Below are 16,106 nucleotides of genomic sequence, written 5' to 3'. Positions count from 1 at the left end.
AGGGAGTCCCAACCAATGTCAAACCCAACGAATTCCGCTTCTTTCTTGCAGAACTTGAATTTTTCTGGTTTCAAAGGGTATTGATACCTGCCCCAAGGTGTGATGAATGTAGTTAGGGGTATGCTTTCCTTGTCCAGTTCTACCTGGTGAAATCCCCAATAGGCGTCGGCCACAGTCTTGTATGAGCTGAGGGGAATGCCAGATACCATATCGAAGGACGTAGGGGTATGGTGGGTCTCCCTTCTACAACTTGCGTTGAGTTTTGATAGTCAACCGTATGCCTTGGTTGCCCCGATTTCATGGCCTCGACCACCATACGTGAATGCCATTCTGTGGGCTCTCCAGGGGAGCTCGCTGTAAGACCCCTCTCTTGATGTCCTCCTCCAACTGGGCTTTCACCTCCTTTTCCCATTGCTTAGGCACTGACGCAGGTGTGTAGCAGGTGTAAGGAACTGCGTCAGGTAATAAGCAGGCTTCCCAATCCATTACCGGGAGGGGTTCCCTCTGGGTGTTGAAAGTCGTACTTGCAAAATTGGCTAATAACCAGTTTTCTAATCTGGTAATATTCTCCTCACTAGGGCGAAATGGAATGGTCGAAGGTCTCGCAGGTTGATTGGTTTCTTCGGCTAATGTATAGGTTGGACTTGCTGCTGTGGAGCCAGAGTCCGTGAAGGGGGCCGTGATTTGGAAATATTTCTGTCACAAAACCAAGTTTCTTGTAGGGATAAATAAAAATCAGTGCAGGACTTTACAAGTATACTTCCGGGGTTGTGTGCCTCCCCTTGTATTCTAAACACTTCAGATCTAGGTTGGCAAAGTCTCGCAATCCTCCCTTAATCTCAAGAATAAAGACTAGCGTGTCCCACAACACAAACCTGGTTTTACTAGTGTCTGGCACTGCTCGTGCACCGGACCACTCTCCCAAGTTGGTCAAGCATACATTGACACGAATAGTGGGTTGCGGGGACGGCCCATTCCATACCTCTGCCGCTACGACAACTGCGATCACTGCACTTGCTATATCCGACTCCGCTGCCAGACCACTAAAGTTATTCTTGGCTCTCCGCCCTTTGCAACACTTCTTCAGGTGTCCGGTTTTACCGCTCCCGTGACATGTCATTTTTCTCGCAGGACATGAGGAATACCCAGGGGTATGATGAGTACCACAATTACCACAGGGGCGTGATTGTACTTTTACAGGGGTGCTCCTGTCACAATTATTATTATTATTATTATTACTATCCAAGCTACAACCCTAGTTGGAAAAGCAAGATGCTATAAGCCCAGGGGCTCCAACAGGGAAAAATAGCCCAGTGAGGAAAGGAAATAAGGAAATAAATAAATGAAGAGAACAAATTAACAATAAATCCTTCTAAAATAAGTAACAACGTCAAAACAGACATGTCATATATAAACTATTAACAACAACAAAAACAAATATGTCATAAATAAACTATAAAAAGACTATGTCCACCTGGTCAACAAAAAAGCATTTGCTCCAACTTTGAACTTTTGAAGTTCTACTGATTCAACCACCCGATTAGGAAGATCATTCCACAACTTTGTCACAGCTGGAATAAAACTTCTAGAGTACTGCGTAGTATTGAGCCTCGTGATGGAGAAGGCCTGGCTATTAGAATTAACTGCCTGCCTAGTATTACGAACAGGATAGAATTGTCCAGGGAGATCTGAATGTAAAGGATGGTCAGAGTTGTGAAAAATCTTATGCAACATACATAGTGAACTAATTGAACGACGGTGCCAGAGATTAATATCTAGATCAGGAATAAGAAATTTAATAGACCGTAAGTTTCTGTCCAACAAATTAAGATGAGAATCAGCAGCTGAAGACCAGACAGGAGAACAATACTCAAAACAAGGTAGAATGAAAGAATTAAAACACTTCTTCAGAATAGATTGATTACCGAAAATCTTGAAAGACTTTCTCAATAAGCCTATTTTTTGTGAAATTGAAGAAGACACAGACCTTATATGTTTCTCAAAAGTAAATTTACTGTCGAGAATCACACCTAAAATTTTGAAAGAGTCATACATATTTAAAGAAACATTATCAATACTGAGATCCGGATGTTGAGGAGCCACCGTCCTTGACCTACTTACAATCATACTTTGAGTTTTGTTAGGATTCAACTTCATACCCCATAATTTGCACCATGCACTAATTCTAGCTAAATCTCTATTAAGGGATTCACCAACCCTAGATCTACATTCAGGGGATGGAATTGATGCAAAGAGAGTAGCATCATCTGCATATGCAACAAGCTTGTTTTCTAGGCTAAACCACATGTCATGTGTATATAGTATGAAAAGTAATGGGCCAAGAACACTACCCTGTGGAACACCGGATATCACATTCCTATAATCACTATGGTGCCCATCAACAACAACTCTTTGAGATCTATTACTTAAAAAATCAATAATAATGGTAAGAAACGACCCACCCACTCCCAACTGTTTCAGTTTGAAAACAAGGGCCTCATGATTAACACGGTCAAAGGCAGCACTAAAATCAAGGCCAATCATACGAACTTCCCGACCACAATCAAGGGATTTCTGTACAGCATTGGAGATTGTAAGAAGGGCATCACATGCTCCAAGGCCTTTACGAAAACCAAATTGCAAACTTGGGAGTAGATGATTACCTTCAGCAAACCTATTAAGACGTTTTGCCAGAAGACGTTCAAAAACTTTAGATAATATGGGAGTTATGGATATTGGGCGGTAATCAGTGGGACTTGAGCTACCACAAACACATTTACATAGAGGAGTAACATTACCAATTCTCCAACTAGTGCTAAAAGCTCCTCTTCTTGCTAACTTGCGCAAAATAGCAGATAACTTTGGAGCTAAGAAATCTGCTGTCTTTATAAAAAACAAAGGAAAAATACCATTTGGGTCTACACCTCCATAAGCATCAAGGTCCATCAACAGAGCTTTAATCTCACGAGATCGAAAAGCTAAACTAGTTAGTTTAGCCTCAGGAAAACAGGAATGAGGAAGTTCAAGTTTTTCATTACTCTGTTTACTGTCAAAAACATCAGCCAAAAGGGTTGCCTTTTCCTTTGGACAGTGAGTGACTGAGCCATCAGGTTTAAGTAAAGGAGGAACTGTTGCATCTACACCAAAGAGTGCAGATTTAAGGGTAGACCACCATTTATGTTCCTGAGTTGTACCAGAAAGTGTTTCTTTTATGGTTAAATTGTACTCCTTTTAAGTTGAGGCATAAACTCTCTGAGCAAAAGCTCGAAGCTGAGTATAGTTGTTCCAGGTCAAATCTGATCTGTTACCCTTCCAAAGTTGATAGGCCTCCTGCTTCTCCAAAAAAGCACGTCTACAATCATCACTGAACCACGGTTTGTCCTTCACTCGGTACCTTAGCACACGAGAAGGGATACGCCTATCAATTATGTTGACTAGATTCTCATTCAAAGGGACAACAGGATCTACACTATTATATAATTGTGACCAATTCAAGCACAAAAGATCATGTAAAATCCCATTCCAGTCTGCTTGGGATTTCATATAAATTTTACAAGAATATGATATATCAGGGACAGGCTGCTCAGTCTTCACTAATAATGAAATCAAGGCATGATCAGATGTCCCGACTGGAGAACCAACCTTACCAGTTATAACGCCAGGGGAGTCAGTGTATACAAGGTCCAAGCAATTACCAGACCTGTGAGTAGCTTCATTTATGATTTGCTCACAGCCTGATTCAGAGGCAAAGTCTAAAGCTCTTAAGCCATGGCGATCGGTAGGAGAGATAGAACTTAACCACTCCCTATGGTGAGCATTAAAATCACCAACAAAGACAAAAGAAGCCTTTCTATCATCTTCTTGTATCTTAGCCATAATGGTAAGAAGACAATCGAAGATAGAATCATCCATGTCTGGATTCCGGTAGATCGAACATAAATAAAAGTTGTTATGCCTGCCACAAACTTTTATTACCTGAATCTCATGACATCCACATTGATAGCAGGACTTATGAGAAGCAGGGTACTCTGTCCTAATATACACCGCCATTCCCCTGGCCCTAGGGATGGCATCACGTTTCAACATTATTGGCTTCTTAAAACCAGTTATAAGGAGCTCAGATGAGTGCCTCATATTAGAAACCAAAGTTTCTGAGCACAAAAGAATATCATACTGTCTGGACGCAACTGTAAGGTCTTGGATATTTGCATGAAGACCACGAATATTGCAATACAGAAGACGACATTGACGAAATCTAGGACGTACTGGTCCCGGATTTCGCTCAATGTCTCCAGACAGCATAAGAATTAATAGAAATAAAAAAGAGACATCATACTTAAAAACTAGATTAACAAGAATTATAACAAAAACAATACGTACAGAATTATAAACAAAGTGATTGATGATACCCATAGACTATAGTAAAAAGTCGGAAAAACTGGTCAACATGAAGGAGCCGATACACCATGCAAGGCTAAATACCCTCCAGGATAGCCACTTCAACTGAAGGGAGGGCAGTAAGGATGGTTTTGAGAAGAAAAAGAATCAGAAAAAGGAAAAGACAACCTCTTGATAAACCACCAGGCATCCATGGCCCTTCTACTAAGCCTGCCCAACACACCATTTAAAAAAAACAAGAGGAAGAAAAAAAAATAAGATAGAATAGTGTGCCCGAGTGTACCCTCAAGCAAGAGAACTCCAACCCAAGACAGTGGAAGACCATGGTACAGAGGCTATGGCACTACCCAAGACTAGAGAACAGTGGTTTAATATTGGAGTGTCCTTCTCCTAGAAGAGCTGCTTACCACAGCTAAAGAGTCTCTTCTACCCTTACCAAGAGGAAAGTACACTGAACAAATTGCAGTACAGTAATTAACCCCTTGGGTGAAGAAGTGTTAAGTATCTCATTGTTGTCAGGTGTATGAGGAAAGACGAGAATATGTAAAGAATAGGCCAAACTATTCTGTGTAAGTGTAGGCAAAGAAAAAATAAGCCGTGACCAGAGAGAGGGATCCAATGCATTACTGTCTGGCCAGTCAAAGGATCCAATACCTCTCTAGTGGTAGTATCTCAACGGGCGGCTGGTGCCCTGGCCAACCTACTACCTTCAGTCTCATGAAAAGGAGAGACCTGCCGCGGTGGCAACGCTTGACAGGCAATGTCAACAAGCAAAGGAGCAGCAGTAGCAGTAGAGGAAGCGACGTCACGCCGCTGCTGAAAGGACTGAAATCCTTGTGACTGACCAACAACAACAACTGAAGTTGATTGACGCTCGACGTCACGTCGGAACTGCCTTGACTGCATAGACTGAGCAGGCAAAACAACCTCCGACTGCGGTGATTGACGCTCAACGTCACGTCGAGGCAACGGAGCCGGTCGGCGAACGTCAGGTCAAGGCTGCGGCGGCAGCGGCTGAACGTCAACACGAGACTGCGGCAGCGGCTGAACGTCAACACGAGACTGCGGTAGCGGCTGAAAGTCAACACGAGACTGCAGCGAGGGAGAATCCATGTCACGTGACTGACGTGAAAAACTACTGTACTGACATCACGTTTCAAAGTACAAGAAACGTCAGCACTAACTTCAAACGGACGAGTAAATACTCGTTTGGGCGGCTGACGGCCAGAGGCGGCTGCCACCTCGGGTTCCCCCCTGAAACATACCGGGAGCAGCTGCTCTAGGGGAGCTGCTAAGCCATGCCCTATTAAGATGGGCGTCGTCACATGTGGCCTTGAATGCACTGCACATGACTCTGAGGGAGTTGATATCACAAATATCATTGCATGATTGAAATACTTGCCTTTTGAGCATTTTATCACTTAGGCATACCATGAGCTTAGGCAAAAGCATATATTCAGATAAATCATGATTACAATTAGGACATGTGGATGCACAATCGGTAGCCTTTCATGTACACTTGATAAAATAATCATAAAGGGACTTACTAGGCTCTTGGGCCAAATAAAATAACTCTGGGCATCAGTATACCTAGAATCGAGGGCATGTTGGAATATTGGGACACAATGCAGCCTTGTGTGATAAACTGCCTCGTTAGGCTTCAACTTACATAGCTGCAACCAACACTCTATTGATTGTTTCCAAGACCTGAAGGCTGCAAGGGAAACCTCAGCCTCACACTTTTCCGGAGCCATTGACGAAGGAATCCTTGGTTGGGGGACATTGCTACTCTGGAGTGACAACACTGATATCTCAGCCTGAAGATTCTGGATGGCTTGCTGCTGGGTTTGTAACACGTGGTGAGCCTGCAGCATGGAAGGCGATGATATCCTGATGCCGGTTCCTGAGGTTCCTGTCCTTGCAATCCTGCCCCTAGGGCTTGCAAATGAGGGTCGTCACGGCAGTGGTTTCATGCTGTGTCATGGTTATTACTGTAGGTCCAATTTTTCTTTTCTTTCTTTGCGCCATAATGGGTCTGAGGCTAGGCGGGATCAGGAAATGATAGTCAACATGGTTTCATATCTTCATTGCAACTGATTCACAGCATAAGGAAGTACAGATAGCCTGTGATGTGGACAAGCATCCTCATCTTAACTCATCTTACAAATAGGATATCAGCTTTTAGTATTTTAGTCAACTTTATCACGGAAGAGTTGACCGTAAAGACTTGGAGAACTGTTAGGAAGAATTCGAGTGAGTTCCTCTCCCTCATGTTCTTTCAGGATCCAAAGGTCCGTGGGTAAAAGAGCTGCTGAGTCAGAAAGGTCCTTGCCTTCTGCCTGATTGCGAATAATGAGCTTCAGGTCTTGGCCAAAGTATATGAATGTGAACAAGCAAAGGTCTACAAAAAGCTGCTTAGCGGAATCTGTAAGCAGCTTCCCTGGCAGGAGACTTCAAGCTTAAAACCCCAAGTGCACCTGTGCTCTAGACTACCTTGGATCCTTTTAACATCACTGCCATCTCTAAATCGATATGCTGCAGACGTGGAGTCATTGAAGCATCTTGGGAACATCCTGAAGCAGGAGGGGTATAATGGCAGCTGCCAACGTCCTGTCCTGTAGTGCTCATTCTCAGTCTTGTAAAAGACTTAGCAAAGGTAGCAGGAGTGTGAGTTCCCATAACTAGTTTCATAACCCCTTCCAGAGTTAAGTTTTGGTATATTACTGCTCATCCCACAAAACCATGCATAGGAATCAGTCGATGTCTCGTGAGATTTGACCTAATTAGTCGTTCTGTACTTCAGTGATTTCTTCCTTCTGTTTGGGTAGGACTTTCCCTCATTGGGAAGGCACTCACTGCTTCTCACTATCCTGAAGAGTGAGAGAGAATTTTAACGTCCAGGAAGGGAAAAGTTGGACATATCCTTTATTCCTACTCGTAGTACTTGTGTTTATTCTCATAAGAACCGAGCTCTGGTAGCGGGTGCTAGTGCATGTGCTCGTTCTCATAAGAACTTAGCACTGGGAGCTAGTGTGTATGCTCGTTCCCCTGTGAACCCATCACCTTGTGAAAATGGACCAGAAATAAATGGTCTTAGAGCTTTGCTCATTTACGTGAGAATGGAGCACAGCCAGGGGTTGCTAGTGCGTGTGCTTGTTCTTGTGGAAAGTGAGCTCATTTAGCAGGTGTTAGTGCTCCTGTCTCATGTGCTGATTGGTATAATCAAGGAGGGTTTCTTCCCGGTGCGTTTCCTCTTACTTCACGAATGATGCGTGCGTACTAGTAGGCCTACCTCTTATTACCGCACTGTTACTCCCACTTGGGGAAAAGGTAGGAGTCATAGCTGTGGGATTCCTAGCGATTTGTCTTCCTGGACTACTTCGATAACATCATCTTAATGTTTCATTGAATAATCCTTACTCACCTAGGATTCTTGTCAGTCGGTCCGCTAATGGAACAGGGCGATGGAATACCTGTCCTTTGTTTGGGAGGATCTTTGTTGACAACTGTGCAAGCATGATGTGGCATCCCAGTGCTTGTATTAGTGTTAGGATTAAATAGTGAAGTCACACATTCCATTTCCTAATGCATAACATAAAGGGTAAATCTGGGAAAAACCAGTCGTGAATCAGTCTTGAGTTTGGAAGCAATGTTATCACTGAGGCATCCTGGGAAAGTGACAAGGGCCGGATCTCCATCTTGACTAGCAGTGCTCATGCTCAGTCTTGACTGGAACCATCGTTTTTATGCCATCCATTGTGCGGAAGAAGACGATCATGTTCTTGCCGTCTTTCCTGTGATTGGAGAATTTCATGAGTTTGTAACATCACATGTTGAAGTTGGCAATGATGGTGAACTTATATTAAGTTCTAGATTGTGCCAGCAATCATTTTTGTAGGAACAATCTTGGACATTGCGAGGGGTCAAGAGATGAATTTGATAGTACTCGTGGGTCTTCATCTCTTGAAGTGTGGTCTCAATGAGATTGTAATGCTCATGTAAGAGGAAGATCATCTTATGGAGACCAGAAACGACGAATAGCCTTCTTAACGAGTATTCGTTGAGAAGGTGTTCGTGGCTTGTGAAAACCCAAAGACTTTTCTGAGAAGTCAACTGTCTCTGGAGAATTCGTCAGGGCAGGTCTTAGTCATTTGGGAGTTTATGAGTGTGAAGAGGAGTTCAATGAAGTGTTTGGGGACCGTCCCTGGGAGGAAAAGGGTGAAAGCAGATTTCTGTGCCCTGACAAACGGCGCTTGGGCCTCGTCTTTTACATGATTTGACATTTTTAGCAAGGAAAAGAGTCCTTGTACCTCATATCTCAACGCTTTCCCGAGGGAAATGTTTTGGTAGAGCGCTGTTCCTCCCACGAAACCATGCAGAAGAAACAGGCTGAAACTTTAAAGAGTTAAGACTTATAAGTAATCCTTTACTTTGGTGATTTCTTCCTCAGTAGGCACCACATCCAAAGATTTGGTTGTTGTCTCTGGAATTCTGTAACACTACCTGGTTAGTGGCAGGGTTTACATGCCACTTGCCAGCTGCTACTATTACTGTACCTCGTTTAAAGTAAAAATTGCCATTCCAGCTTCGCTGAAGTCATACTCATATTAAACGTCTGACTTTTATATGATGTGTAAAAAGAAGTCATAATTTTGTTTATTCCAATCTGTACTTGTAGCCTACTGTGTATTATATTATCTATTTATAATTTCTTTCTTTTTCCAGAGATGTGATGGTGATATTCCAACTGCTAAATGCTTTACATTTAGATGCAATATACGTAACTTAGGAGCAAAACAAGCAGCAGGTATTCGTATTAAATCCAGGCTATGGAATTCAACTTTAGTAGAAGATTATCCTAGAGTAAGTTATGTTAGCATAAAATCAAAAGCATCATTGATTCTTCCTGAGGATATCCGTAATGATCAAGACCGTTCAGATGATGTTGCATCTGCAGAAACTTTGGCTTACCCAGATTTACTTGACCAACTTCCACCAGAGGAAGTACCACTGTGGGTTATATTGGTGTCAATTTTTGCTGGGCTTTTAGTTCTCATAATTATCATATTAATATTGTGGAAATTAGGCTTTTTTGAAAGAAAGAGACCAGACCCAACTCTTTCTGGTAATTTAGATAAAGATGCAAATGGTTATTGATTCATGTCTAGATATATGTTGTCAATGACTTGTGCCAATGTTTTTACAATACGCTATTATATTGTGAATTTTTGTGATAAACCACAATGTTAAAATTGGTGCTTAGATATCTTATTTACTTGATCATACCATATTATGAAAAATGCAGACAATGTTAGGAAGTACCTTCATAACATTATGGGAGACTAAAATTAGCATTTTACAGTATTTATTTTTTTTCTTGAATATGTGACCTCTAAACTCTATTAAAAACAAATGCATGTACATATGAGATTTGATTCACTGGAAAATATTTTCAACACAGTGTATATGTAGTAAACATATTTACTATTCTGTACACTTTTGGTTACATATTGTCTCTGCATCATGTCTGTGATGTTCTATGTGCCTTTAACACTGACAGTAAGGGGCACTTTTTGTGGTTCTTCAGGAAAATACAAGTATATAAAATCCGGAGACCAATATCTCCTGATTATCATAACATATCTGTGTTAGTAAACTCAAAATTAGAAAAATCCTTGGTATTACTTTTAAAAGTCACTGCATTTAGGATATTGCCATTATGAAAATGGTCTAAAATAAGTTTCAACATTGGCAAACTTTTCTGATGTGTAAAATCTATGACTTCTGTGATATTTGAAAATCTTTATGATATACAAAATATATCAATTTCCTCGGGCATATTGAATATAGAATTTTTAAAAAAGTTATTGTATGATTTCTAAGTACAATCCATCATTTTGTTGAATGCTTCTTAAGTTTCAGATAATTCAATGTTTTTATATGAATTTTACAGGGAACCTAAAATGTCTTGAAGTGGGGTAAGAGCCAAAGTATTAATTTTAGTAGAACATGTAGAGCAATTGATGTGGCCTATTATAGGCAAAGAATTGCAATTATTGTGCTGTATATTTTCATATCGTTCAATGTACCAACATAATAATTAGAAGGTTTTAAGATACTGTGTAGTCTGAACCTTTTCTTAGGTTTCATTAGTGGCATGATGAAACCTTTTAGAGATAAGGTGGTACCTCGGTTTACAAGTTTGATTCGTTCTGGGAGTGAGCTCGTAAACCAAAATGCTCATAAACTAAAATAATATTTCCCATTAGAAATAAATGAAATACTCCGTGTGTTCCACACGTTCATAAATACACTTATACAGTACACTAATTTTTACAGGTTTTGTAACAAAATTAAGTGAAAAAATTGTAACCCCTAACATCAGAAATGAATAGAAATTGATAATTCATAATAAAAAAATGGAAATATTGACAAGTTAACTTACACTTTACCTTTGAGGAGAGGCGGGGCTGTGTAAAAACCTCTGGTAAAGTATAAGGAGTTCTCTCTCGTGAATTGCATTTATTATCTCTAACTGAATCACTTGATTTGCCTCTTTTGGATCACAATTTGATATACCAGTTTTGGATCACAATTTGATTTACCTGTTTTGGATCACAATTCGATAAAGAACATGTGGTCACAACTCTAGAAAGAACCTTTCCAAAGACACTCAATTGATTATTATAGATGGAGCTGGTACGATTACAGTTCAAAGAGTGAAAGCGATAAGGTTTGAGCAAGGATGTGAGCTGAAACAAAACATGATGGCATAAAATTATGTGAATACTAATTTGTTGCCGTATGATCACCACTCAACTGCTTTCTGTGCATCACGTGCTAGTCTCGTTTGTAATTGTCCATAATAAATGCATACACGGAGGGAGATTTTTGCTTGCAGACCGACACAATATTTGTAAAATGATTTGAATTTTTATTCTCGTACAGTATACTCTTATTTGGTCGCTCATCAACCAAGGTACTACTGTAATTGTAAGGGAAGGAAGAAACCACTCACCACTCAAGTCAAGGTTTATATTTTGGCTATTACTCAACTTTTAGGATAGATTATGTTAGAAAATATTTAGATATGCTGGTTGCCTAGACAACTTGTGATTGTAATAATTATTGTAAATATAATTATTGTAAATGATGGAGTAGTTGTCTTGAAATCCAATGATTTATAAGCGAGATATGTGACATTCGTTAACCATAAAAAATGCCTTGAGAGTCCCACAACGGTGACTTTTAAAATTTGTACTCAAGTTTATAAAAGTCACATAAGAGGTTTATTTGATTTGTTAGATTATTGAGGAAAGTCTTAGCAATTCATTTTTTTATTGATGAAGTGCCATTGTTTGTTTGTGAGATGACAGTAGAATGTGTGGATACTTTTATATGGATTTAAGCTAATGAAAAACATTTCTTGGTTGTAGGCTTTATTAGATGTCCTGTTTTTGTACATAAATGTAGATACAGTATTTAGTGACAAAAGGTATGTTATGTGAAAAATATATATTAATTACATAATTTATAAATCACCCTGATACATTTTATGGTGTGCTGTAATTAATGATTCTCATACCCACATACATTATTCATTAGGATCTCAGAAGTATGGAAGTGAAGATGTATATGAATTTTTATTTACTCACTGGTAATTACTGTACTAGGAGTCAAACATTGTACTTATAAAAGTTAAAAAGTTAATGAATTTACTCATAGAAAGTGAATTTTGATGCATTTCTGTGTTTGTTATATGATGAGTGACAAAAAATTAAAAATACTTAACAACGACAATATTTTAATTACTACCTAAAGTAACATATTTTGTAATAACATTAATTACAGTTTTTCAATATTAAACTTACCCGATAATCATGTAGCTGTCAACTCCGTTGCCCGACAGAATTCTATGGAGGGATACGCCAGCTATCACAATACTAGAAGGGGGTGTAATTACCAGCGCCACCTGTGGCCAGGTACTCAAGTACTTCTTGTTGACACCTCCTCAATTATTCCTCTGTCGTGCTTCCGGCAAGACGTTCTGGGATACGCTTATGTTCTTGGAGTATTTTCACGACTTTGGTGAAGTATTTCTCTTTGATTTCGGCTGTCGCTTTACTGGAAACTTCTATATTAGCTTAGTTAGCTTTTGGAATTAATTTGTTTAATTATGGTGACGAGAGAGTATGAACTCTCGTTCACCTTTCAATGGCCGACCCTTCCCTTAGACGGAAGTGTTGGTGTCTAAGAGAGTATAGACTCTCTTTCTTAATTTTGCTTAACAAAAGTTATAGATTTATTTTATATCTCTCCGCCTCTTATAGGCCTCTTCGATTAACTTCCTTTTATTATAAACTCATTAAAATTAATTTTTATATTTGTTTATATTCGACCTTCCTAATAGTAGGCGGTCTTTTACCGAAGTTAATAAACTTTGAGCCCGTCATTTCGGTTTTACCTGTCAACATATTATGCTATTTCCACCACAGAGTTTGAAAGATTTTCTTTGACAGTCTCGTACTGTTTTCAAAGTTGAACTAACGTTTTGTTTTGTCTCTGCAGTTGTTGACGTTCAGAACGTTCAACTTGCACTCTATCGTTACGATAGAGAAAGAATGTTCACGGTTTCACGTTGCAGTAAGAGTAACCGTGTCTAGCGTTTTGTTCTTTCTTTCTTAACTTAATGGTTTTGATCCTAATAAAGGAACTTTTCAGTTTTTTCCTTTAACAATAATATGTTTTAACGATATATATGATTGGGCTCTTCTCTCAGGTTCTAAGTCAAGAGAGAGAGAGAGAGAGAGAGATAGAGACGGAGGGAGAAAGAGGATAAACGTTTCATTCAAGCCTGCCAGGCGTACGAGTAACGTCGTTATCGTTTTTGCTCTTCTCCCTAGTCTCTTTAGGGGAAGAAACTAAACGTTTCTAGAGTGATCTAGTGTTTAGTCTCTTTCCAACCACTGAATTATCTTTCATTAGATTTTTCTGTTACATTGTAATTCTGTTTTCGCAATTACTAACTTTGAGAAAGGATAGAATTGCGTATTTCAGGTACAAACTACTTAAAGTTTCGAGTTCAGTGAAATAAGTGCAAACAGAAATCAAAGTGATAAGTGATTAGTGCGTGAGGGTACTTTTGTGCGCGCCAGTCGTCCTCCCAGTCCGGGACCTCTTGCAAGCTCCCAAGCCCAGGGGAGAAGCAATGTCGAAGGGCATAAGGGTTCAGCAGGCCTTGATCGGCGCACAGAAGTATTCTCGGTGGTTGTGGGCGTGTCTTACCGAGACCGTCACTCCCACCCGCAGACGATTGAGCCCTTATTTTGCTCGTCTGCAGAAGAGATTAGGGGAGAAAATAAAGGCAGAGTAACGCTGGTCTCAGGTCTCAAGACCTCTTAAACGTTAAGTCCAGACCTATGCCAGACGTACGAAGTTAAAGTTCACAACCCGAATGCAGTCATTGGGTTAGCTCTGACTCTCCTCAGTCATTAGTTGATTACACTCCGCCTAAGAGGAGTAAGGTTCTGCCACAACAGATCTCTGCTGTTAAGGCTTTACCTCAGCAGAACTTAGTGTCTGCCGACCCCAAGTTAACTCTACTGCAGTCCATACAGTCACAACTTTCGGTCTTGATGCGTGAGTGTCGGGCTGAGAGTGTTGCACCTCCGCCTCCGCCTTCACTCCCCCCCGCCTATGATCGCTCCGCCTGATCACAGTACCTCCTGCCAGGCGTACGATGTTGTGAACTCTACTACAGTCCATGCAAGCACAGCTTTCGGACTTGATGCGTGAGTGTCGGGCTGAGAGTGTTGCTCCTCCGCCTCCGCCTACACTCCCTCCACCTACACTCGCTCCGCCTGATCACAGTACCATCTGCCAGGCGTACGATGTTGTGGACTCTTCTACAGTCCATGCAAGCACAGCTTTCGGACTTGATGCGTGAGTGTCGGGCTGAGAGTGTTGCTCCTCCGCCTCCGCCTACACTCCCTCCACCTACACTCGCTCCGCCTGATCGCAGTACCACCTGCCAGCAGTTCCACCTGCCAGGCGTACGATGTTGAGCCACGTGCTGAGTTTGCTGTTCCCTGTGGTGTTCAGCCTCCGCCTTCCTTAAGGCAACCTTTACATTGGGATCAGGAGGATTATACCTCTCTTCCTCCGCCTCCACTTGCTGCTCCACCAGTGATGCAACACTCGGTTGAGGTACAACAACCTCTCCCGTCCATGAGTCAGTCTCCTCAGCTCTTGCTGCAGCGAGCTCAACCCTCCACAAGGCAAGCACCACAACACCTTAGCCTTGCGCCTCAGGAGCCTCAGCTTGCGAGACATTTACCTTGTTCTGCGCAGCCTCTTCCTCATCGCGCTCCGCTCACACCACAGGAACTGGAACTTGCTACTCCGCTTCCGCCAACCGCTCAGCAGCGCAACCCTTGGGTTCAACCACTCATGCTAGGAGTCAGCCTCCTCCACCCATGCGCCTTCCTTCTGCTTGTCTTTTATTCAGCCTTTGCAGACTGAGCCTCAGGTGTTCCCTCATCGGAGTCTTGAAGAGGAAACCACAACTATTGTTGTTCCAGCTCGTTCTGACTCTGCTGTTCAGCATACCTTACCTCCATTTTCATACCATGGTTTAAACCCCATGCAAGCATGCATAAAGCACTCTAGCACTGGTCATGGAATTTCTGAGAAATGTTAAACGCCATGCACACGCTCTGCTTTCCTTACAGCAGGCTCTGCTTACAGCAGGCTCTGCTTACTACATGCTCAGCATTCAGCATGCTCTGCATTCAGCATGCTCTGCATACAACATGCTCTGCATACAGCATGCTCTGCATTCAGCTTGCTCTGCATACAACATGCTCTACATACAGCATGCTCTGCATACAGCATACTCTGCATACATCATGCTCTGCATACCTTACCGCATGCTTCTCAACATCTTGGGTTGTTGCCAACTCACTAGACTGTCAAGCAGTTTCATAACGTTGCCTTCTAGTCTGCTGCTTTTGCACCAGTGAACCCTCACTCAGAGAACTTAGCTTTTCTAGGATAAGGTCCCTGTAGATGAGAAAGTTCTTTTCTCCCTCCTTCTGATATTCCCTTGAGGACTCTGTCATTTGGAGGGAGCCTTTAGATGCATAACCTCTTATGGACTTTTATTTAAGCATAACATGCTTACAGGGAAGGTAATGGTTCCACTTCAGCCGCTAATCCCGTCTGTTACCACACCTGCTCCCATAGACCTTGAGCTGTGTTGCATGACATGCAGTCCAAGCTTAGTCCTTGTTAGAGGATTTTTTGTTTACGGAGTCAATGTGTCACGGGGAAGACGTTCAACAACCAACAGAAGGGACTTGTTGTGACGCAGTGCGGCAACCTCAGCAACCCGTTAAGGAGTTGTCTGTACGACCCAGACAGTCTAGACAGATTCGGGTTGTCACTGTACTTCCTCGCTTGCCCATGATTGACAGTTTACAGACTGTGCAGCAGTATCATGATCTTGTGTCCGGCTCCGTCAGACGACTGGCTTTTAAGAGCTCCCACAAGTCGTCGCTGTCTGGAGATTTTCAAATGGACTATGGATCTGACCAAGGAACTGGGCCTCCTGGTCAATTTTGAGGAGTCTCAGCTCGTTCCATCCCAGACCATTGTCTCCTTGGGTATGGATCTTCAGAGTCGAGCTTTTCGGACTTGTCCGTCGGCCC

The 16,106-nt window shown here is 41.7% G+C and overlaps 1 protein-coding gene across 3 annotated transcripts in view; it reads left to right on the top strand.

Moving 5' to 3' along the window:
• Nucleotides 1-12,192, top strand: part of LOC137654700 (integrin alpha-3-like) — a 360,316-nt gene extending 348,124 nt beyond the window's left edge. For all 3 annotated transcript variants that reach the window (XM_068388595.1, XM_068388593.1, XM_068388596.1), the window contains one exon: nt 9,124-12,192. In XM_068388595.1, coding sequence (XP_068244696.1) covers nt 9,124-9,555 — 432 coding nt within the window. In that variant the 3' untranslated portion in view covers nt 9,556-12,192. The remainder of the gene's footprint in view (nt 1-9,123) is intronic.
• The last annotated feature ends 3,914 nt before the right edge of the window (nt 12,193-16,106 follow it).

Source organism: Palaemon carinicauda, chromosome 15 (assembly GCF_036898095.1).
Source record: "Palaemon carinicauda isolate YSFRI2023 chromosome 15, ASM3689809v2, whole genome shotgun sequence".
Taxonomy (NCBI): Eukaryota; Metazoa; Arthropoda; class Malacostraca; order Decapoda; family Palaemonidae; genus Palaemon; species Palaemon carinicauda.
This window is presented reverse-complemented; position numbering and strand designations above follow the sequence as displayed.